The 23631-nt window shown below is 41.4% G+C and overlaps 1 protein-coding gene across 15 annotated transcripts in view; it reads right to left on the bottom strand.

Moving 5' to 3' along the window:
- Positions 1 to 23631, bottom strand: part of grin1b (glutamate receptor, ionotropic, N-methyl D-aspartate 1b) — an 86053-nt gene that overhangs the window by 32892 nt on the left and 29530 nt on the right. For 14 of the 15 annotated variants that reach the window (XR_005709507.1, XR_005709513.1, XR_005709512.1 and 11 more), the window contains 14 exons: positions 22457 to 22578; positions 15100 to 15274; positions 12934 to 13084; positions 12186 to 12272; positions 11035 to 11170; positions 10525 to 10652; positions 8027 to 8191; positions 5797 to 5915; positions 5305 to 5417; positions 5047 to 5195; positions 2959 to 3116; positions 2627 to 2788; positions 2183 to 2292; positions 1901 to 2046 (listed from right to left, as the gene is read on the bottom strand). Coding sequence is in view for 7 of the 15 variants with exons in the window: in XM_040155000.1 (XP_040010934.1) it covers positions 1901 to 2046; positions 2183 to 2292; positions 2627 to 2788; positions 2959 to 3116; positions 5047 to 5195; positions 5305 to 5417; positions 5797 to 5915; positions 8027 to 8191; positions 10525 to 10652; positions 11035 to 11170; positions 12186 to 12272; positions 12934 to 13084; positions 15100 to 15274; positions 22457 to 22578 (1921 nt within the window). In the remaining 8 variants the exon portion in view is untranslated. Of the gene's footprint in view, positions 1 to 329; positions 1217 to 1900; positions 2047 to 2182; positions 2293 to 2626; positions 2789 to 2958; positions 3117 to 5046; positions 5196 to 5304; positions 5418 to 5796; positions 5916 to 8026; positions 8192 to 10524; positions 10653 to 11034; positions 11171 to 12185; positions 12273 to 12933; positions 13085 to 15099; positions 15275 to 22456; positions 22579 to 23631 lie in introns of those variants that run through there. The other variant, XM_040154999.1, reaches the window with a different exon arrangement.

The raw sequence follows: 23631 nt of genomic DNA, 5'->3' as shown, positions 1-23631 counted from the left end.
TTCGGTTCACTTACTCAGCAAAACACTTTGCCTGTGTCTTTGAGCTCCAAGAAACAAATTGAATGTGTTTCCTTCCTCATGAAAGGTATTAAAATATTGATTATCAACACTGATCAGTATCAAAAAAATTACTGTAATAATATTTTTGGCCAAATCGCTCAGCCCTACGTCACAGGAAACATCATTAATATTTCTGTCTCTGCTCTTGAGAAGAGACTGACAGACACAGACTGCAGAAAAATAAGGTAGAAGATTTCAGCTACTTTATTATGGTTGTTTTTATTTTTTATTTTTATTTTTTTTATCTTTGCCTCCTTGAGGTTTCTGGTTAAAGTTTCTGCAAAGTCAATGGAGCCTGGATGAAGCTTCCAATCCTCCCTCTTTGTGATGATGATAATCAATCAAATTCACCCAGCACTTTTCAGTGTACTCAAACTCTTTACAAGATTAAAAGCAGGTTTAAAAAAAATCAAGATAAATGTGAGAAAGATAGAGAGACTGAGGATGTTTTAGGGGATTAAGGGATGAGGCAGGGAGTAAAGCAGGGTTTAGAGAGATCTCTTACATGTTGGGTGGATCAGGCTTCTTTAATGAATAGGGTTTTATGTATTGATTATCTATGTATCATGTGAAGATAATATTTTGACAATACACAGCTGGTAAAAGTGTATTCACTATTATAATAATGTATACAGTAAATATACATTATTTTGTAAACTCAGTCATGTAAAGTTGTTTTGATCAGAAAATAAATTGGCAACTATTATAATCATCAAATAATCGTTTAAAAAAATTTTCCAGCATGTTTCACTTTCTGATTTTCTTTGTCTTATGTGATAGTAAACTTAATGTCTTTGGGCTTTGGACCATTGGTTGGATAAAACGTGCTGTTTGAAGACGTCAACTTTGGCTTTAGGAAATGTAACATGCAAATTTTAAATACTTAAAAACACAATTTAGAGACTATTGATTAATAAAGAAAAGAAACAGGAGATGAATCGATAAGGAAAAGAATTTTTGTTTGCAGCCCTGATGTTCGTGTTCACTGTGAAATTTCATTTTAGGCATTATAGTTACTACTGGTGGGTGGAAAAATTGTTGTTTCCAGACATATAGTCGTTAAAACTGTTCGGTGTTGGGCTGTAACTGTGCTGACGTCATGTGTCAGGAGGCCGGAGGCTCTGCTGAGGAGAGGTGTGCATGTAGAAGCCCAGTCCTATGAAGAGGTGACAATAAACCACTGGTTGGCATGAGAGCAGCGGTACTCTCTTCACACTACAACTCAGACCACGTCTCAGTCCAAACAGGCTACATTCGCTCCAGACAGATCAACAGGCCGACACCATGGAAAGCTTTTGATGAGCCTTTGTCCTATTTTCAGTTATTTGCTCCTTCCTGCTGATGGCGTTTTTCTGCTTCATTACAGAACCACAGAGACTCTCTCGTGTGTTCTCTTTCTTTCTCTTTTAGTCTGAGTCAGCAACAAACTGTCGTTAAAAAGACAAAGTCAAACAAAATTCTCATCCCTTCACTTATCAGTCTTCATCTTCAGCTCAGCTCTTTCAGCTAAATACAGCTACGGCCATGATAAATATGAGCAGTAACAACGTAATGTTTAGGTCAATGAACAAACTCCCTGAAAGGTAAACTGACATCGTACAGATAACATTTATGCAGCCCTCTCCTCCATTGCTAAAAACAATCTACAGAAGATGATTCAGTTCAAACAATTTGTCCCTAGAAAATAAATAGAAATCGAGCACAACAGACCATTGAAACAGCAGTGCAGAACAGAGTAAGAGCAGAAAGAAGAGCTAAGCATGTTATAATCACTGTACACAGGAGGTTACAGTAGAGTGCAGTGGAGCACAGTAGAATACAGTAAAGTAGAGTCGGGTACCTGCAGGTTCTTCCTCCACACGTTCACGGCAGCAAAGGCGAGCTGCATCTGTTTCCTTCGAGCGTCTTTGTGCCGTTTGTAGGCGATCTCGATGAAGATGAGGAAGATCCCCGCAACGATGCCGCCGGCAACCAGCATGAACACACCTGAGGAGGAAGGATGATGTCGGGTGATGTGAGGTAAGGGGAAAACTAAAACCTCACCATCACCATCACACAGCAAAACGATCGCTAATCAACTGCCAGTCTGTGAAGTGCATTTAGTGTCCGGTCGGTTTCCTACCTGCCATGTTCTCGAAGGTGAGGGTAGCAGGGGCGTTGCTCCTGGAGTCACACTCCTGGTATCGAACCCACGTCTTGTCCAAATCCTCCATGAAGCCGTTCTCGTGGGAACTGAGGACAGACACCCAAGTTTATAACAGCAAGTCAGAGGTTAAATATGGAGCAGTGGGTACCAGGCATTGACTGGGTAATTAATACCCCTCTTATCAGATGGGTATCAGAGACTATAACCAAAGTACCAGTATAGTTCCAGTAGGGTATCAGTGGGGTCTCAAAACTGTACCAGAGGTGTATCAGAGTATCAACAGAGTTTCAGTGGCGTGTAAGTGGGATTCAGTCGGTCATCAGAACGGCCTCAGTGGGATATCATAGACTTATTAGCGGAGTACCACTAGGGTTCCTGTAGGGTTCCTGTAGGTTATCGTTAGTGTGTTTCTTTTTTTACCTGAGAATAGCCAGAGAAACATTCTGTTTCCATGGACTGTCTTTCCTCATTCCAATCCCGAATCCTGAGCGGAAGAAAAGCTCTCCTGTCGTCACCAGATCGCACTTTTGCGACGCCTCGAACTCCAAAACAGCGCTGTCCCAGATGAAGGCATGAAGCTTACTACAGGAGGAGGGAGGAGAAAACATTAGGTATGTGGGAAGTGGAGCTCGGAAGACGCAGGCGGACCACACCAATCCACAGTTCGACAGGCATATTCACATTACGCCTGTGAGGTACGACAACTGATTTCAGGAATATGTTTCGGGTTGATAACTGTATAAAGAGCCTACTTGTCTCTGACGGCCTGGATGGCCTCGGCAGCACTCTCGTAGTTGTGTTTCTCCATGTGCCGGTACATGGTGCTCAGCTCCACCTGCCGTCTGAAGTAGATATCCACCGAGCTCTGCTTCACTGTGGCGTAGATGAACTTATCTGAAGGGTTACGCAGCTAAAAACGACAGAGTAAAGCAGAACACAGGGTGAGAAATGAAATCTCATCGAACATACTGTAGACAGTATGGGACGGGTTAGGCTTGGTGTACACTAGAGGATTTTCCAATCTTCACCTTTTCTAAAAACATGGCAGACCGCAGACATAACTTCAGATAACTTTTAACAAGGTCACAGTCATCGTTAGGAGAGGCCAAGTGATGCAAATGTCAAAGCTTTATAAATACTCTGACTCCTCAAAACCTTGTCCCAACAAGCAGCAGCCGTGGGCTCCTCTAAGTAGCTGGCTAGCTCTGAAAATTAGAATAACTGATGCCCACAAAGCAAGAGAAGGCTAGAAGATGATGGCAAAGTGTCATCAGGTGGCCGTTTCCTCAGTTCGTAATGTAATTAAGAAATGGCAGTTAACAGCAACGGTGGAGGTCAAGTTGAGGTCTAGAAGATCAAGAAGACGTTCAGAGAGAACCGCTCGTAGGATCGCTGGAAAGACAAATCAAAACCCCCGTCTGACTGCTAAAGACCTTCAGGAAGACTGATCAGACTCTGGAGCCGTGGCGCACTGTTCTACTGGGCAGCGACCTCTGCACTAATATGACCTTCATGGGAGAGTCATCAGAAGAAAACCTTTCCTGCGTCCTCACCACAAAATGCAGCATCAGACGGTTGCAGAGGAACATCTCAACAAGCCTGATGCATTTTGGAGACAAGTCCTGTGGAGTGATGAAGTTAAAATAGAACTTTATGGCCACAGTGAGCAAAAGTCTGTTTGGAGAAAAAGGGATGCAGCACTTCATGAAAAGAACACCTCTCCAAATGTTAATCACAGGGGTGGATCCATCATGTTTTGGGCTTGGGCTGCACAGGGAACATTTCACTGGTAGAGGGAAGAATGGATTCTAATTCTAATAAAAAAGCTGAATGAAAAGAGGAGGCTTCTATTAAAGAATAATGATCCTAAACCTGCCTGGGCGAGAATCCCCCAAACAAGAACTGAAAGACTCTTAGCTGCTACAAAAAGCGTTTACGAGCTGTCATACTTGTCAAAGGAGGTGTTACTAAGTGCTGACCATGCAGGGGGCCTGAACTTTTGTCTCGGGCCCTTTTCCTTTTTTGTCATTTCAAAACTGTAAAAGATAGAAATAAAAAAATAATCTTGCTTAAAAGATTAAATAAATGTTTAATCTTTATCTTTATGCCTTTTGGAAATCAGGTCATCTTTTACTCACCAAACTAGTCACAGACTTTTTCATGCCACTTTACATGTTACTGTGGTTGCTGCATGATCTTGTCTGAATGTATGAATATTAACCCTTTTCCTTAACAGTTCCTGATCAGCAGATGGATTCAATAGCAGTTTAGTTTTAGAATTCATGTACAGAACTACAACCACAAAATACTGTGGTTGTTCAGATTTACTTTCACACCACAAACAAACAGAACCAAATAGGCAAACACACCAACACTGAACCAAACAGGTTAGATGTGAAAACCCCCAAGGGGAACTGCAGGAACCTCTTACTGAGTAACTGCTGCCGGTGTGTTCTGTTTGAGAAAACTGGAAAATATGGCTCCCGAAAACAAATCAAACAACCTGCAGCATGAAGGGTTGGCAACGCAAACCACTGCATCCAGAAGAGGTTCAGGCCTTCTGATGGAAGGGGGGGTTTGTGTGTGGGCCCTTTTCCCCAGTCACTTAATAATATATTCAGTAATGTGTTCATTGTGTTCATAAACACAGTATAGAGATTCCCAAAGGCATGCCTACTGAATTATAAAAAACATGAACACTAGTTCGCAGCTGAGTGAAAGTTGTGATGGACGAGTCTTCTGGAGGGTTATGCCACAAAACATCAGATCAGGGAGGGTAATAAACGTCCTCTGAAGACGCCATAATTCATGTTTCCCAGCAGAAGAAAACCCCTTCTCACCCTGGGGTCATTGATGCCAGTGATGCGCTCCTCAGGCCGGTCCAGCACCAGGAAGGCTGCCAGGTTGGCAGTATATGATGCAACAATGATCATGGCGAACCCTGCCCATACCATACCCAGAATCCTTGCTGAGAAACTCCTGGGAGCTCCTACGCAGAACAAAGAGAGGTGTTATTAATATGTTATAGCGAGGACTGCAGGATGAATGGATTTGGTGTTTCAAACCGAGTAGGGGTCAGATTAGAGGATACCCCTCACCTTCTCCTATCCCAGAGTTCAGCAGTACTCCCCATGAGAACCACATGGCAGAGGACAGGGTGAGGGCATCTTCCTCTTCTTCTTCACTGTTCACTTTAAACCTTCCGAACGGGCTGCACAGAAGCACACAGGTACATTACATTGTACTACGGCGTTGTGTTGTTGTTGTATTGTACTGTATTGCGTTATATTGTCTCGGGTTGTATTGTACTGTGTTGTGTCATATTGGTTTTGTATTGTATTGTCTATCATTGTACTATATCGTACGCTTTCATGTTTTGTTGCGTTGTATTGTACTGTAGCACAGTGTGTTGTGTCAGTAGTGTGTTTTCTAATGCATTGTATCATGTTGTAATGTCGTGTGTCGTACTGTCGTAATGTGCTGTATTCAATTGCACTGTTTTGTACTTTATTTTTCTGCGTAGTATCATATTATCTTGTACCGTGTTGTAGTGTTTTGTATCATTTTGATGTATTTCATTATCTGGTCACCTGAACCGGTCTAATAGGTAAAGCATCACTGCCACCACATGGACCGACAGACCGACTAACAGCCACAGTGTGCTCTGGAACGGCTGCATGAATGAATCCAGAGTGCTGCGAGGGATTTCCTGAACACACAAACAACACACACAGTGTCAACACAAACACACCATCGTCATGTACAACGATAACATGCTGCGTGGGTCAGGATTCATCAGCTGTGGTTAAGACTCAAATATGTGAAATTAAAAAAAAGAATACATCACTGCCCCAAACTATAGGGCAATGTCATGTTCAGGCCCAGCCAACCCCCAAAACTGTCAGCGGCGTGGAAGGTGCAGGCTTTCATGCACAAGTCCCACCTTCACCCTCTTTCCACTGGTTTAAGATCTGTCAGTTAAAGCAATGTTTAAACATTGTAGGAATCATTCTGCCGTTGCCCATGAGCAAGACACTGAGGCAGAGCTGGAATCAGTCTCTACAGCTGAAGAATAGCTGCTCGCTGCTGTAGTCTGCCCTCTCATTTGACCCAGAATAACAGCAGAGCCATGATAACAGCATGAAATCCTGATCAGTGGAGACTCTAGACCGAAACCTGGATCAGACGCGTCGCGGCGGTGTTACCCTGCCACAGGGTCGATGGAAACTATTGATCTGCTTCCTGCTGCTGTGGAGTCAATCGCTGGCTATGAACTGGGCCACACTGACCTAAAATATCCCAAAATATCCTTGAGAGCAGGTGTGAAGAGGTCAAACCGTTACATCAGGTCTGTTTAACTCCATCACATGGAGAATCATGGACATTTCTCCTGCTGTGCACCATACTGTGTTTTTCCACTGCAGGAAGCTAATAACTTGGTTCTACTCACAAGGACGGTGAAGTTCGCCTGAACTTTTGGTACGAGGTTCTTGTTTTTCTGCTAGTGTTAATATTAGTGTTCCTTAACTTAAACTAAGACTAAATATGTTCGTCAACAACCTTTTTTTACAAGATTGAGACGCGACGATGACAAAATGGCACCAACTAACTGCGACTATATCAAGATGTAATATCGTCAACGAAAAAAGACGAAATGTAAAATGCAATTTAAAAAATAAAAACTTTACTAACATCTCTACTTTCGTTGACGGAAAAAAAGATGAAATTAAAAGGAGCGTTCTTTCAAACAATGACATCGCGCCAATGAACAGCCAACAGTGCTAGACTGGACCCAGCAATGATCAGATAACACACAGTGAAGGGAAAAGAACAGAACGGGTCGACAGTTGGTCCCACTTCAAATATTACGCTGCTGAGAGTAAAAGTGAGTGTTTAGTAAATTATTGTCAGGAAACCAGTGGGAAGAAAACCACAAACCTGAAGAGACACCTTCAGGTGCACCAGGCAGAAAGTGAGGCGACCTAACGTTAAGATGTTAAATAACGTTACTTTACCGTTAGGGCTGTATCGAACCAGCTGCTAACGGCAGCGCTGTAACTTTATCTGTTAGCGTCTCACAGCTACAGCTGCATTTACCTGTGCTGGTTATCAAAATGCTCAGCATGTAACGTAGAAGGCTGTTTTGGGCTGAATAAAGTCTGTTGGGCAGTCGTCAGCTGTCTAGTACTGAGCTTTGAGTGCGAAGAGGTTCCAAATATTTTCTTCACAAATGTATTTAAATGGTGGTTTACAACCTTTTATAAACACTGAGTGTACAACAGAGTTTAGTACAACACTATCACTAAGGCATCAAAATTACAGAATAAAACCAACACCTTTCTGGAACCGTCCTGAACATAGTGGCGGTAGGACTTACTGCAGGGCTCTTTTACAAGGTTCTTGTTGTTCTTCGGCTCCTCTAAGTGTCACTAACTCCACTGTTCACACACAATTTACTTTGAGTCAGCTTTCAGTGTGTACACTTCATCATGCTCCCTCAGTTTATTCCCATTCAGCTGGCACTAATTTCCTTCTGTGACTTTGAGCTCAGTTTCTCAGTTACAGTTCGAGGATTTCACTTCTTTAACTTCAACTGAAACTTGAACTTTTATCTGTCATACTAATGTCTTTCAGTAACTTTATTTCACCACTTCAAGATTTGGATTATTTAAAATGTTTCAGCACCAAATGTTTCAGCAGTGAGTACTTTTTTAAAGGACTGGTTGTCCTGCTCAGACAGCTGCAATACAAAAACTGTGGTTTATTTATTTTAAATTGAATTTAAGTTAGAACCAGAGACCTCATTAAGTGTCAGCTCACCTTCTTCACGAGGATGGTGAGCCCCTGGTATTTGAACGGTTTGGAGAACTCGATGTACTGAGCTCGCTCATTGTTGATGGTGAGGGGGGCGACAATCATGTCGGCGAGACCTCCCAACAGCTCCCCCATCATCCCGTTCCACTCCTTCTTGTTACTGTTGTTCACCTGCAGGAGGAGGGACCAGGTTAGATCTGACTGGGATCCAGTCTGACAGTGTTTTAGATTATTAGACATTTTCACATTGTTCTTGTGGGAAATTAGCGTTTTCTTTGTAAAAATAAGTAACAGTATTTTCCCATTTACAAAATAAAAACATCACAAAGTTCAAGCTAAAACCTTCATCAGAACTTCCACTCCTGAGTCACTCAGTAGCTGTTCTGGAGCTTTTGATGGTATCATAAATAAAGTACTTTATCGCATTATACAAAATCATATAAAAACAATATTAGCACATATCAGTCTTGCTGAGATGGTCTAATACAGTGGTCCCCAGTCTAGGGGTCGAGACCACCACAACGTTATGAGATGATGAACAGAGGAGGATCAGGCAATAATTGATTTTTAACTCTTTATATGATTCTATTTTAATATTGAACAAATCTCTACATTTTAGTTTTTAATATATATATACACACACACACACACACACACACACAGTATATAAATAAACTTATACTGTATATGGAACTATAAGGGAACAGTATAAAGTTTATTATGAAACTTGATGTAGAAATATTATTTCACTCTCAGTATCAACATTATCTTTGTGTATTTGTTGCACAATGAATTCAGTCTGACTTAAAGTCAGTGATGGGTCCTTAAAACCAATCAAACTCTAGAGATTTCGGTTCCTTTTCTAATTATTAACAAGACCAACTGAAAATAAAATCAATTTTAATCAACTTATACTGGTGTATATCGTCACATTGGCTACTCTGTTTAATATGAGCACCACTGTGCTTTTACTTGCTAGTTGAATTGATCTTTTATCTGAGATTGATTTGATTCTATTAATAATTTAGTGGTCGATGTAACAGATCTTTCATCTCTGAGGAAAATGAAGCAGATTTTAACCATAAATGAATCTGTAGAGAAAGGCGAGAGGAGAGAGAGAGAAGAAAGGACAGATGCAAGAGTGGAGGAGGAGGCGGCGGCGGCGGCAGCATCAGAGAGAGGAGCGCAGACAGACTGGAGAGAGTAAAAAAAAAGAGGAGCTGAGAGGAGAGGGAGATGTCATTCAGAGCAGCAAAGAGAGCAGCAGAAGGAGAGAGAGAGAGATAATAATGGCTAAATGTCCCTCTGCCTCAGCAAGGTCAGAGTCAGGGACAGAGCGGTGGGCTCCATAGCAACAAGCCTCAGTGATGCACTGGTGTTGAATCAGTAAACAGGTCAGAGAGACACAGTGAAATCACCAGGAGTCAAGCTTCCATCCAAATACAGCTCAACTCTTAACAGAGAATGTTCCAGATAAAACCTCAGTCAAGTCTAGTTTCCCTCCACAGCTGCCGTGTGAACGTGAGCTGATCAACAGCTGGAGGAGCCGATTCTCCGGTCGCTGCCGTTAAACCACCACAGAAGAAGGACGCGGCGAGACGAGGTCGTTAAAAGATCTGCAGTCAGAGCTCAGACGATGGAAAACCGTGTGGAGAACATGATGGAACCTGACGTTTCTGTCGGTTTCATGTGTTGATGTGAGGAAGGTTCCAGCCTCCTCACGGCTCCTCACAGACCTGACGGTTTCCTCTCTTCACGCTTCACGTACGTCAGCGTTTATCAGCGTTTTGTCTGTTTTATCCACAGCTGCTGTTACACCTGAGACAGCTACAAACACTGTATACAGATTTAGACCTTCAGACCAGTGTTGTACTTAAACTAACAGTGCAGCACCGTCTCGGTGGAACCACATAGAGACGTTTTAATAGCAGCAAGCGCGGCACGTGTAGGAGTAATATGATACCATCTACTATAACTGCATACAGCAGAATAGTATGTTGTTTGATTAAGTAATAATACATAACGTTTTCTTTATTAGTATAGAAATGTAGTTAAGTATATAATGTCATAAAACAGGATAATATTAACTTAGTATAGTATGGAATCTAAAATATAATGAGGTGAAATGTAGTAATATAGTATAATAACATATAGTCCCCCTACATAGTGGAGAATATGAAATATAACAAAGCATAATATACTATATAATAAATAAGAAACATAAGAGCACTGTGCTTTACTAATGAGAACATTAAGTGTAAAGAGAAATGTAGATTATTATTATTACTCTAACAGACATACAGTGAGATTTTTTAGCCCTGCATGATGTCTGCAGGCCTTTCTCTCAGGCTGCATACGGGATGTTACCTGAGAGGCAAAGTGTGGTGACATGACCCCCGTCCGAGGTGGAAATAACACCCGGTCTCTCTCTCTCACACACACACACACACACACACACACACACACACACACACACACACACACACACACAGAGAAATACTTACTCGCTCCTGCGTGCCAAATTTCCCATCAGCCACCAGGTGAACCTCGTAGGTGAAGTTCATGCTCATCGCCAACTTGATGAGCAGGTCGATGCAGAAACCATAGCAACACTGAGGGACGATGGGCTGACCTGGACACACAAACACAAATGCAGACACACACAAACCGAGACAAGGAATCAGCTGATAGGTGTGTGTTTAGTCGTAAAGAAGCCTGCGTGGTCTCGTATGTCTATCTTTGCGAGGACATTTTGGCCGGTACTCACATTGGGACAGACCTTCAAAAGACTGTTTATATTATTTTGGTGATTATTTCTGGACATTTTCTGGTTGTAATCAAACCGCGGACGCTGCGGGCGTGCGATATGCACATCAACCATTCAGCTACGCCTCAAAAAGCTAAGTTACAAGTTTAAAAATTCAGATTTAGGTTCAGTTAGAGTCAGGGTTAGGGAGGGAGCCATGTCAGCGAAGGTCCTCCCAAGTACAGACAGTTCAAATGTGAGCGTGTACCTGGTATGGTGCCGTTGGGTCCCGTACAGATCACCTTCTTGATTAAAACTCCGTTAACGGTGTACTCCTCTTTACACGTCCCGTCGCTTTTCGTCGGCTTCACGTAAACAAACGGCTCCTGATGGATCGTCACAATCTGAACGCACACACACAGGCAACAAACACACACATTACAGATTCTCTGTAGACTACTCCAGAGTGCAGGTGGAGGTCAACAAGCCTGGATGACTGCAGCGGCATCCCACTTGTAACCGTATTGCAACACTGTGACGTATGTTTTGGATTTGACGCCGTAAAGGTTTTCACCAAGACGTCTGTCCAAGAGATGCTGTTTAACCTGTTCCATGTCAAAAATCTAGTCGTCAAATGTCGTCAGAAGTAGGTCAGAAAGTGCAAAACTTTAATGTCCTCCATTAAAATCACTTTCATTCACTTTCAGTTACAAAATTCTCGCCTGCAGGGGCCGATGAAGAGCCCCCCCCCACTGATCTGCGTCAGCTTCCCTGATGTTTCCACTGTTACAGGATCACGTGTTTCCGATTTGTGTTCAATGACTTATTTGTTTTGACAAAAGCGACAATAATGATGGAGTCTGATGATTGAAATCAGAAGCTGAATATTTTTGTCGGAAAATGTGATGATATATATTTTTTAGATATTTTACACATTTTGGTCGGGTGTTTTGGTGATGTTTTTCCAAGATTTTACTGACATTTTTTTTTTTTTTGTGGTTTATTTCACTAATATTTTTAGGAGATTTCGCTGATGGTTTTTCTGTTATTTTAGTGGTTTTTTAAAGAAGATTTTACTGATTTTTTGCCAATTTTTCTAATTTTGTCTTCAGTTTAACTCTGACGCTGCAGCTATGGAGGCGACAACACAGCAATCCGTCACAGATTCACCTGCAACAGTAGCAGTAACTGTAAAGGTGCCATCAGTTTGGAATCAAAGCAAATCTTCACTTTGCATCATAAACTCGACTCCTGGACTGTTTGTTTTATTCACCCCAAACAGTAAAAGTACCGACTTACAGACATTAGCTGTAAGCTAATTAGCAACAGCTGCACCAACTGCGTGTGTGTTTGACTTTATATACAACTGTGCTTCCTCAAAATTTACTGAACAAACCTTTACATTAGAAACAGCAGTACCTTCAGTTTAGTCGACATCTGGTATCCAACTGGTTTCTCTGTCTCCCCTCCAGGCCAGATGATCTTCCTCTGAGGGTTCATCACAACCTGAAACACACACACACACACACACACACACACACACACACACACACACACGTTATAATGTTATTCCAGGCAGGTCTCACTGTGACAAGATGACTAAATGACAGCATCAATATTGCATCTGTACATACATATTTAAATGGGTTGGAGGATCTCTGCTGCTGCCTGAAGATGCTGCACAACAAACCAAACCGCTGAGCGATGCTGACTGAAGTATTTCTCTGTATAGTCCAGTAGCAGTTCAACACTAATGTGCACTGTCGCTGCACAAAAAGATGAACTGCTGGCCTAGGCCTAATCACGCTGTTAATCCGCAAGGTCGTAGCAGCGTTTGGAGCAGGGGTTTCTGGTATTTCTTCATCTGTCTGTGTGGTTCATTGCCTGGGTTTAATCTGTACAGGTCCAGAAATCACTGTATCACTTCTCATTGTAAAGTCAAAGTGATCAGTCAAAAGTAAAAATGTCCTAATCATGTTTTCTTGCTCTTGATCCTGAAATGAAATTGTATTTCATCTCCACTTGCTATGTGTGTGTGCATAGACGCCTCATAATCTCATCTGTCTATGGCCGCTGGCAGCAGAGATTCATCCTGTAACTGAATTCCCAACCCAGGTTTATACGCAGGTGAAACCACATGAAGCCACGGGAAACGGGCGTACTGTACCTGTGATCCGTTGAAGACTCCGACCTGGACGAGGCGACCTGGTTTCTGTTGGTAGTTCAGGATGCTGTAAGTGGCGAACCGGCGGTCGCCGTCGTCGTTAAACTCGATCCGTCCCGTCAGACCGTCAGGGTACTTTGATGACATCAGCACCCTGAGGAGCCAATCGGAGAGCAGGAAAGTTGGGTTCAGGTCAGTGGAAATCTGGTTTTGTTTGGTTTTCTCTTTTTCGTTGTGACCTCATACACTTTTATTTTGGAATAGAAAGATGAGGACACATGATTTAAAGTAACAACAGGTCACGTGATGCTGCTGCCGCCGTGTTACTGCAGAGACACTGAGACTGAGTCTGATAGTGGACATAAATAAAAATGATTCAACTGGATACGATGGACTATATAGGTCACACAGAGAGGAGGAGGAGTGACAGAGAGGTTCATTATCCCAGTTGTGTCAGTCTGACTTGAAGCTGAATCCAGATCAGATCAGTGAAGCATCTCTGACTCTGAGCGTTCATCTCCAGCTGAAGGTGGAGGAACTGACTCCGCTCCGAGGATTAGAAACACTCTCAGTAACTCACACTGGATAAACTCATGAATGCAGGGGTCACGCAACGCTCAGTCCTTCAAAACTCTCTCTTCAGCGGTTATGTTCAACCACGGGCCAGTTGTTTCCAGCAGTGTTCACTGGCTGAGCCAACATAGTGTTACAGACATTGTGGGGACGCAGTGTCACGAGACAGGCAAGGACGCGCACGAAGGCAGGTAGATGCAGTGAAGATGCTTTAATAATGAAAATAAACAGGCAGATAACAGGCAGATAAGTCAACAGGCAGGCAGAAAACACAGAAACACACAACGGGACTCCATGCAGGTGGCAGGCACAAAGAAGAACGCTGGGGAAGAAACAGAGGAACAAAACAGACGACCCAACAAAGACCACAGAGACTGAATAAACGAGGGAGCCACGGATAAATGGGCACAGGTGAAACTAACTGGGGCGGGACGGCCAATCACAAACGCGGGAAACACACAAGGGCAGGAAGTAAAACAACCAACTGACGGACAAGGTAAGTCATTTCAAAATAAAACACAAAATAACACAGATCCATCCCATTTATATGAATTAAGTTCGACAAAATATTAGGAACACCTCTCAGTCAAACCCAGTACAGTTCAACAGCACCACTAATCACAGCCTCCAAAATGACCATTAAAATAACTCAACATCCTCAAACAGATTCAATGAAAAGTGAACATTATAATCCCCATGAAGGAGGATTTATTACAGGCCTGTTGTATTACACTGCATCAGTTTTATCCAGCTGTACCTAATAAACTGGTGAGTGAGTGTAGATTAATTTAATCACTGTCTGTCACAGAAACGCTTTTCCTGAACTGGAGAATCAGTGTTTTTCTGAAGAACTTGACTTAAAACGGGGCTGACATGGATTTTTTTCATAAATGACTTGTTCCACCTGTTAATAATCCCAATATACTATGCTTGGGTGTGGACAAAAAGTAAACAAAGCGGTCCTGTCTTGCTGTTGCTGGGTCTTAAACAAAGCGCTCTGGGATGCTTACGCTATTAAGTGACCGTTAATAGCAGTTGCTCTGCAGTTTACAGAGCTTGCGTCTCTGTCTGAAACAGTCCCCCACTTTAGATGATCCTGTGCCAGGTTTTTCTAGCTGCAGCTTGTTTTCCAGGGAATCCATGCTTCGACCGGGAGCAGCCATCTTTGGGAAGCACCGCTGTCTAATCGATGAGTGTCCCCAGACCTAACCGACTGTAGTTTAATTTTCCTCTTTTTATTTATCAAGAACCGCTCATTCAAACGCCTTCACAGTTGACACTGCACTTCTTTGGGTCCTCAACAATACATGCAGGAAATTTGAAATCGATCGGATGAGCGATTGTGGAGAAAATCGAAGGACAGACAGAGATTTCTCCATTTATAGTTAGAACCATCAGTTCACAAAAATGACCCAAAGATCTCATTTAGATACAGTAGTGAATGAAAGAAATGGTCCAGACTGAGGTATAAAGCCATAATTGACAGGATACTGACAATTTACACACTTGTTTTAGCACCTCACTCTGTTTAGCAATCATCAGTACCAACCCCAGGCTGACCTTTGACCTGTAGGCCAAGTCGGCAGTGTTACTGACCTTTTGAAGAGCGGCCCGGTCCTCCAGATGTTGGTGTTTCCCACGCAGCCCCGCGGAGGCTCCGTGATGTTCTCCTTCTCAAACAGCTCCTGCAGAGACTGAGCCACCACTGCCACGGCGTCCGCGATGTGAGCTGATTCGTTCTTACCGTTAATCAGCTGGAGGCCAAGCAGGCCTGCACCACGCACAACACACACAGCACACACACATTCATGTGCACACACACACACACACACACACAAACACACACAGCAGGGAGTTAGACAGACTGCTGACTGAAAACTGCTCTCATTCATACAGACACGTTAATTAAAAAAACTCACACGTACTTTAATTTTACTGATGTAATTAAAAGAGTGCTACAGTGTAATTCAAACGCACACACACTCGGGGCTTCAGGCGTCAGGTCAGTGTTGAGTACTACCAAACTGCATGCTGGGAGTTCACTCTGAGAATCAAAGCCGTTTGTCTCAGGACAGAAAAGGTGTCTCTGAGACGTTATGAACTGTGTCTGGTGTTTTCCTTCGGCAGAAACTTGCCACATTGCAACGAAAAGTGTCTACATCTGTCCTCCAGCTGACCGACAACAGCTGGCTACCACTGTTAGCATTCCCCACTGAAAATACTGTAAACAGCTGGCTAACACCGTTAGCATTCCATACTAAAAATATTGTAAAATAGCTGGCTAACACTAATAGCATTCCCTACGAGAACCATTGGGTGCGACTTGCTAACATTTACTGCCGAAAAAGTTAACATTCCTCCGTGAACTGCCTGCTCAGAACAGACCAGCTAACACTTCCTACTGAAACAACTGTAAACAAGTAGCTCACACTGTTAGCATTCCCCACCACTGGAACAGAACAACTAGCTAAAACTCTAATATCGATACCACTAGATGTTTCCTCCTTAAGTAAAGGCAGCTAGCATTCCTCCCTGACACTACAGGAAAAATTACAGCTAGTTAGCATTTCCCTTCAACATTTTTGGGAACAGCTTGAAACCACTGTTAGGATTTCCCAACAAAACCACTGGATACAGACAGGCAACACTTTTAATATTTCTTACCAAAACTACAGATTTCTAACATTCCCTCCTGAATTGCAGCTGCCTAATGCTCCTCCCTGAAACTACTGAACAGCTAGCTAACATTTCCCTCAAAACCCTTCGAGACATCTAGCTAGGACCAATTGGATTCCTCAATAAAACTACTGAGGATATATTTCCAACATTTCCTACATCAACTACTGGGAACAACTAACTACCAATATCAATATTTCCCACCAAACACTAGAGGTTACAGACAGTTAACGATCCCTCCTGAAATATACCTACCTATCGTTTTCCTCCAGAAGATTTGGGAGCATCTTGCTTGGAACATTTGGATTCCTCGACAAAATCACAAGAGTACAGATAGCTAATATTTCCTTCTGTTACTACGGGGAAGATCTAGCTAACAAACAAGTACCGATCACTAACGTTTCGCAATCAAAAATACTGGGAGCCTCACAGCTAACTACCTTTACCCCTTGACATTTCTGGGAAACAGCTGGATAATATTTCTTACTGCAGCTACTGACAACTAGGTAGTACTGTTAACATTCCCTACCAAGACCACTGGGTACAGGTAGCTAATGTTTCCTCCTAAAGTGACATTAGCTAATATTTCTCCCTGAAACTACTGGGTTCTGCCAGCTAACTACCTTTACTACCCACACCAAACGTCTAAGTAAACATAATTAAACAAAACTTCACCATCTCCAGACTTGTATGGCTATTAGGTTTTGGTCTGGACCTTGCAGTTTGGCAACACCTCTCCCTAAAACTAAGGGTACAACAAGCTAACTTTCCTTCCTGAACCTACTGTTACAGAATCAAATGAGCACAAGTACCGTAGCATTCCTGATTTAAAAAAAAAAACGACACAGCCAACTCCCTTCATTACTTAAATATGGGCACATCAGCTAACTTTCCTAAATAAAACTGATGGGTAGAGCTGGTTATTCTAATTGAAATCTGATGGTTAAAGCTCAGCAGCTTTTCTAATTAAAATTCAGGTGATTTTATTATTTACACTGAAGAATGCTAACAATGCTAGCCGACTGCTGTTTAGTTACCCGAAGCACCAAATGCAGAAACTTTTTCCTTATAATGTGACAAGTTTTTGGTGAAGAAAAACAACATCAAATTCCATAATGTCACAGTACAGCTTCATAGGTTTCTTTTTAGGGACTCATTTCACAATCCTGTCAGACTGTACAGATAAAAGGGCTGGACACAATTAGAGGAACACCCGTACAATCTAATGCAATCCCACACAACAGCTCTGCAGCACTAACAACCTTTTAATATTCAGTTTTTGTCAACACAGACGGTGGAAATCTCTGAGGCTGTAGAGTTGTTGATTTATTGAGCTGTATTATACTTCAGCTACAGGTGTTTGTGTTATTCTTTTTACTAAAACCAAAATTAATGACTTTAAAATGAAATTTGTCCAAGATGGCATTCTACACTTCTATTTGTTCTATTTCATTTTCTTTTTGCACAAGTGGTCAACAATGAGTCTCCAAGCTCTAGCACTGATGATGATATTGTCGTTTATTGTTTTTATTTGTTTACAGAGACAGTAAATCTTTGTTGTACTTGCATAAAAAGAAGCCTTCTGTTCCTGTCTTCCACCTTTACCTGATGGTTTTTCTAATCAGACTGAACTCACATTTAGTTTCACTTTATCCATCCATTTGAGTCATTCAGCAAATAAGAGATGTGGGAATTAGAGGTCTGGAATATAGCCTGACTGGCCGTTATCAATATCTGTATTTAAGTTTTCAAGAAGCAACACAACACAAGGATTTAACTGCCTGCTTGGTTTCGAACAAATATCTCGCACTTTAATTTGGACTTGGTGGGTAAATGAACAGAGGCTGTAAAGTTAATGACTGCCACAGTGTGAGCAAAGAACATCCTCTGCGATTGGTGAAAAACTCTTAACTCAAAGTCAACTTTCAGCCACGTCTCATGACCTTCATCAGACTTCAACAGAATTTGGCTGAAAGCTCTGAAGGAAATCTAGAAAGTGGACGTTGAGTTAAGAATTTTTTTGTTAAACTATTACTTCCAAGGTCAAGAATGAATCTTCAAGTTCAGCCTAGAGATGATTTATCTATGAGCTTGAAGCAAAGCTAAAAATTTTAAGTTTGTCCTGAGGGTGGTGCTAGAGCAAAGATCATGGCGTCATTAAAATCTCAAGGGTTCATCCTCTGGAGTGCAGGAAGGAGATAAGGATTTTTTTTTTTTTTTTTTTTTTACTGGAAATCTGACAGGGCAAAAATCAAAAATTAATTATCTTATTTTAGGAAAATTTTCAAGTCGCTGCAGCATTGATCTTCTGTCCAGTTGTTGTGATCTCTTTGGATAAGAGATTAAATTAAAATATGAATGTAAGACTCTTTGGGTTAATGTCACAATAAAAAGGCTTTCATCTGAAACTGGTTCCCTAAAAAGAAACCTCAAACCTCCCCTAAGAGAAACAGAACAGCTGAGGATTATTTTCAGAGTTCAGTCTTGCTACACTTTTAAGAAAATGATGGATATAATTTTTGACACATCTGGAGTCTGGGGGAGACAAGGATGTGTAGAAAAATAAGTCATCATTTCTAAAAGCACAGAAGCTGGCTGGTGAGGATGTTTTCTCAAACATAAAATCACAGCAACAGAGCGGGGAGCCGATTGCCCAGCAGCCAGAGAGACGGACAAAATGTTCAAGATATTTGATTTGGTTATTAGTCTGGAAAAGTAAAATCTGCTGTCAGTTCAACCAGAACTGAAATGTTGGTTTGAGATTTTTAAACCACTACCTACAAATCACCAAAATTTGCTTCACTGCCGTGCATTTTATCATCATCAATTCATCAATCAGCTTTTAGATCGATTTTGATTGAAAATGCTAAGCAGTGATTACATAGCTTTGTAGATGGTCGGCTAAATCAAGTAAAAGTAACAGTTCGGGATTTAAAACTTCTGATTTTTTAACACTAAATATCTGAGTGAACATTAGCTGATCTGATTATAATACCTAAAGTTAACATTAACAGAGTGAAATTTAATGATTGCGGAGGACCAAACACATTTACATAGTAAAATATACGACCAAAAGTATGTGGACACCCAAACATTGCAGTCACATGAAATAGTACAGTGTGACTGCACAGATCCAACATGCGTGTAACTCAGAAATACTGGGCTGGTTCTTGTAGACTGAACGGTGAAAACCATTTCTTTATGGAGCTGGCTTTTCGCACAGGGAAACTGTAATGTTGAAACAGGAAAGAGACAAACACGAACTGTTGACACAAAGTTGGAAGAACACTTGTCTAAAATATCACTGGGGATTTCCCCTCTAAGAACAAGGTATCTGCATGTATTAAAAAGTCTCAAAAAGTATTGAATTCAGTTTCCTCCCAAAAAAAAAAAGGCTTTAGAAAGTTTAAAAAGTCTCAAATCTAGTCTCTCACCTGCGTTTTTTTCTTGTTTTGTCTATCCATCAGTCCAGAAGACATTTAATTTACTATTGTATATGAAAAAAAAACCATCAAATATTTATATTTTGTAGCTAAGACCAGAAAATTTTTGATATTTTGCTCAATTACCAAAACTGTTTCCAATTATTTTTCTTTTGATGCACTAATTAATTAATCTTTACTGCTCTAAAAAGTATTTATGATTTTTAATTGGTTGATCCATCCAGCTACTTTAGGCTTATTATTTGGGCCCTGGTTGCATAAACTGTATTAATTAGGAATAATTGGCATGTACTGCTGGGAAATTCTGAAAAGATTTGATATAATAAAAAAATATTCCTAGGCCACATGATCCCTACTGGTTTTCCATCATATATTCATACTTTGACTTTGGTATGATGGTAAAACAGATATTAAATGACATTCTATGTGGTACTAAAAAGGTCTTGAAAAGTCTTAAAATTAACTTGAAAAGTAAAATTTTCCAAACTGGTAAAAACAGACCCAGACCAAAAGTAAAGGGGTGTCCACATACTTTTGGTCACATAGTAAAGCTCTGTTGACATCATGTGTTCATCTGGCTGACTGAGTAATCAGCTGACTCAATAAACTCCACCCCCACGCTCCATGTCTCAGTGGGTGGGGCCTATATTGACCAATGGCAAAGGGCAAACCATCAAGCAGGTAACAAAGCAGCGGCGGCATCTTACCAGTGTTTGTTCAGACATACATCAAGGTAACCGCAGCGAAACTAGCTGTTTACCCCCCCCCGCCCCATCAAACCTGCATAAAGCTCAACCCCCCCTCCCCCGTATAGCACAGCACGTTATTGGCTTGTCTACTGTGAGAACGGGCAGACGGGCGGGCGGACGACACACACTATAGAAAATGAAACAAACAAAAAGATGTTAGACACATTTAAAGCCACACAGTTACAATGAGCCAGAAAAGAAAGCAGTGGTTAGGAACCTTTAAACATGGTTTGTTTTTTTTTGTTTTTTTTTAATGTTTAAACGTTCAACCAGCAGTCAGAAGAAACCAGAGAGAGAAACACACCAGGACCCTGAGAAGCTAACTGACTGTGATGAGGATTAGCTTCCTTCATCAGAGACCTACAGACTACTAGAGAGAGAGAGACAAAGAAAGAGAGGAAGAGAGCAGCCGTGTTTCCATCCAATTATTTTAAAGCTCATGGAGACGATAACTCAAACAGTTGATGCTCTCAAATGTTCAATGGAACCTGCAACCACCCAATGACACCTTAGTGATTACCTAAGAACGGAGTTTTCAAAGTCTGAGACTACAGCCACTTGCCAACTGTTGGCAAATTGTCCCCATTAAAAGCTGCTGAACCAGCTGTGATCAGCTCCTGTTGCAGCGTAGCTGTGGACGTACAGACAACTGTCACTGGATCACTGTGATACTGAAGGAAACTTAAAAACATGAAGATTCTGAATGAAGTTCTGCAGAAATGAGGAGCAGTTTTTTTCTATTATTTCTTTGGACATCAGAGATATCCTCCGGGAGTGTGAGTCACACTGAATCTAATAATATGTTTCATATCTGTGTGTTTTCATTCGACTGAGTTATGACTCTGAGAAGGAGTGCCATTCTTGACGCGAATTGCAGCAATAAAACACTAAAGGTTGAAAAATGACCTTAACAACCACCATGATAAGTGGAACAAACTGTTGTGGTGTTGCTATTAATGTTTCAAAACCCGTTTACTATAGTAAAACCTATATAATCCTTTACCCTTATAAATAAAATCAAATTAAAAATAATAACTCAATTATTGCTTTATTTTAATTTGTCTCTACTGACTGAACAGCTACTACTGCTAATGCTACTTGTACTAAAAGTGCTCACAGTATTGTTACTGCTGCAAACACATTCTAGTAACCATTACACCACCCAGCTACGCCCACTCCAAATAGCCTAGCAACCACTTAGCAATATCCTAACAACCTCCAAATGTACTGTGCCAACCTAGGATAACAAACAAACAAACAAAAAACCTTATAAAAACGAAACAGTAAAGCAATGTATAACGTCTTGCCTATATTTCAATCTGACGGCGCTGTTTCTGCTGTATTCCTGTCACGTCAGCACAAGCAGGCAGAGCACATATACCCACCACTCGTTGAGGTTCAACAGCTATTTGACATGGTTTTTGCTTCCCGTAAACAAATAAATTTTAAAATATGACTAATAAGGAATATTCGTAAAAACCCACCGGCTCTACTGCTAGTAGTTTTATAGTTTCTTTCATTACTGTGAGCGACATTATCTGCAGCTAATTCTTCTCCTTACTCCCTGTTACCAGATCTATTCTGAAACTGTGCTCACTGCAAAGGGAACTTGTTTACTGTGAACTCTGTCAGTGTCAGCATGAAACTAATTTCACATGCGCAGCAGCATGACATCCAGCTGAAAATTAAACAGCTATGTCTGAATTTGGTTCGTTTTCAAAAACCTCAGAACTGTCAGTGCAAATATAGAAACAAAGAAATAAAGTCAACAAAGTGTAATAACAGCTCCTGAAGACATTGATCTATTTTTGTCTGCAGATGACAGGCTTGTTTTCTGATGCAGTAGCTTGTGGTTCAGCGTGTGATGTCCAATATCACATCACTGCTATCTGCCTGTTTTATTCCCTCCAGTGTCACTAATGGAAACGCCAGCTTGTACTTGAATGTCTGACTCTACTAAAACAGGCTGAGATCTGGATGGAAGCAAAGCTGAGAGACAGAGAGAAACCCCCAGAGGAGGGAGAGAGTGAGGAAGAAGAGTGAAGAAGATTAGTGAGGAAGAAGATGAGGCAGAGGTCGATGTACCATCTGGAGCTTCGCTCAGGGCTTTGCCGGTCATCTCTCTCTCTCCGACCAGCCAAACGTAACCAGAGCCAGTCATGTTGAGCTGACGGGCTGCTTTATACACAGCTGCAGCTTCGTCCTCACTGCAAACACAGAAACACACACAGAAGGTAAACAGCCATCAAACTACTGTGGATGCCTGTAGGTTTTTCATTCAAAGTACTACAGAACACAGTGCTGCAAATACTGTACATAGTACCTCCTGTTAACCATTTCGTAGAATCAACAATCTCGTGGAATTAGCATGGTAAACACTGTATTACACCCTAACAATCGTCTAGAAACATCCTGGAAACCACTCAGAATGCCCCTCCTTCACTAAGTCATATCTCCTCAAAGGAACCATAGAAAACATAGCACTATTAAAAACACTTCACAATATGGTAGCAACCACCCAGACCACCCCTCCAACAACCTAGCAACATCCAGACAACCACCCAATAGAAACCAACTACAAACTACTTAGACGCCACTCATCAATATATGTGGAAACCAACCAAGCCCTCTAGCAACAACCTACTTATGTACTTGGAATTACAATAAAAATAGGAAAACCTTCCAAACCCGAAAAAATCTAATCAAATTTATAAAAACAACTGTACTGACTTAAATGCTACTGTAACAAGTACTGTCATGGTTTCGGCAGAATGTGAAGAACACGAAAAACAGCCGTTGTTCCAACCTCTGAGTTCAAACACATTATCCAAACCTGATTAATCAGGCCTGGTGCTGACCTTATAGTCTCAGCTGATAAACAGAGTAAATTAGCTTCTGTTGTTGTTGTTGTTGTTATGTGTCTGTAGCAGTTTGTTACCAAGACAAACCCAATCCAAACAAAAAGTTGCTGTAAAATGAGTTGGACGGTTTGTATTAGCGTTAATATTGGGTTTTATTTTGGTGCATTTGTAGCTGTTCTACCAAAGGTCTGTTGACATGCTTGTGGTTCTTCACACCAGGTAGGATTTATTGTCACTGTCACAAATTCACTGTATCTCCGTCTCGGTATTACAAGTCTGTTTTTCCCACTTGGCTGCTCGTAAGAACAGTTTAAACAGTATAGAAAAGAAAACCAAAAAATCCTGCACACTGTCCACATACTGCACATTTTTTAGTTTTCTTTTCTAGTTGGGAGTTTT

This window comes from Xiphias gladius, chromosome 19 (genome assembly GCF_016859285.1).
Source record: "Xiphias gladius isolate SHS-SW01 ecotype Sanya breed wild chromosome 19, ASM1685928v1, whole genome shotgun sequence".
Lineage (NCBI taxonomy): Eukaryota > Metazoa > Chordata > Actinopteri > Istiophoriformes > Xiphiidae > Xiphias > Xiphias gladius.
Note: the sequence above shows the minus strand (reverse complement) of the source record. Positions and strands in the feature narration are given on the sequence as shown.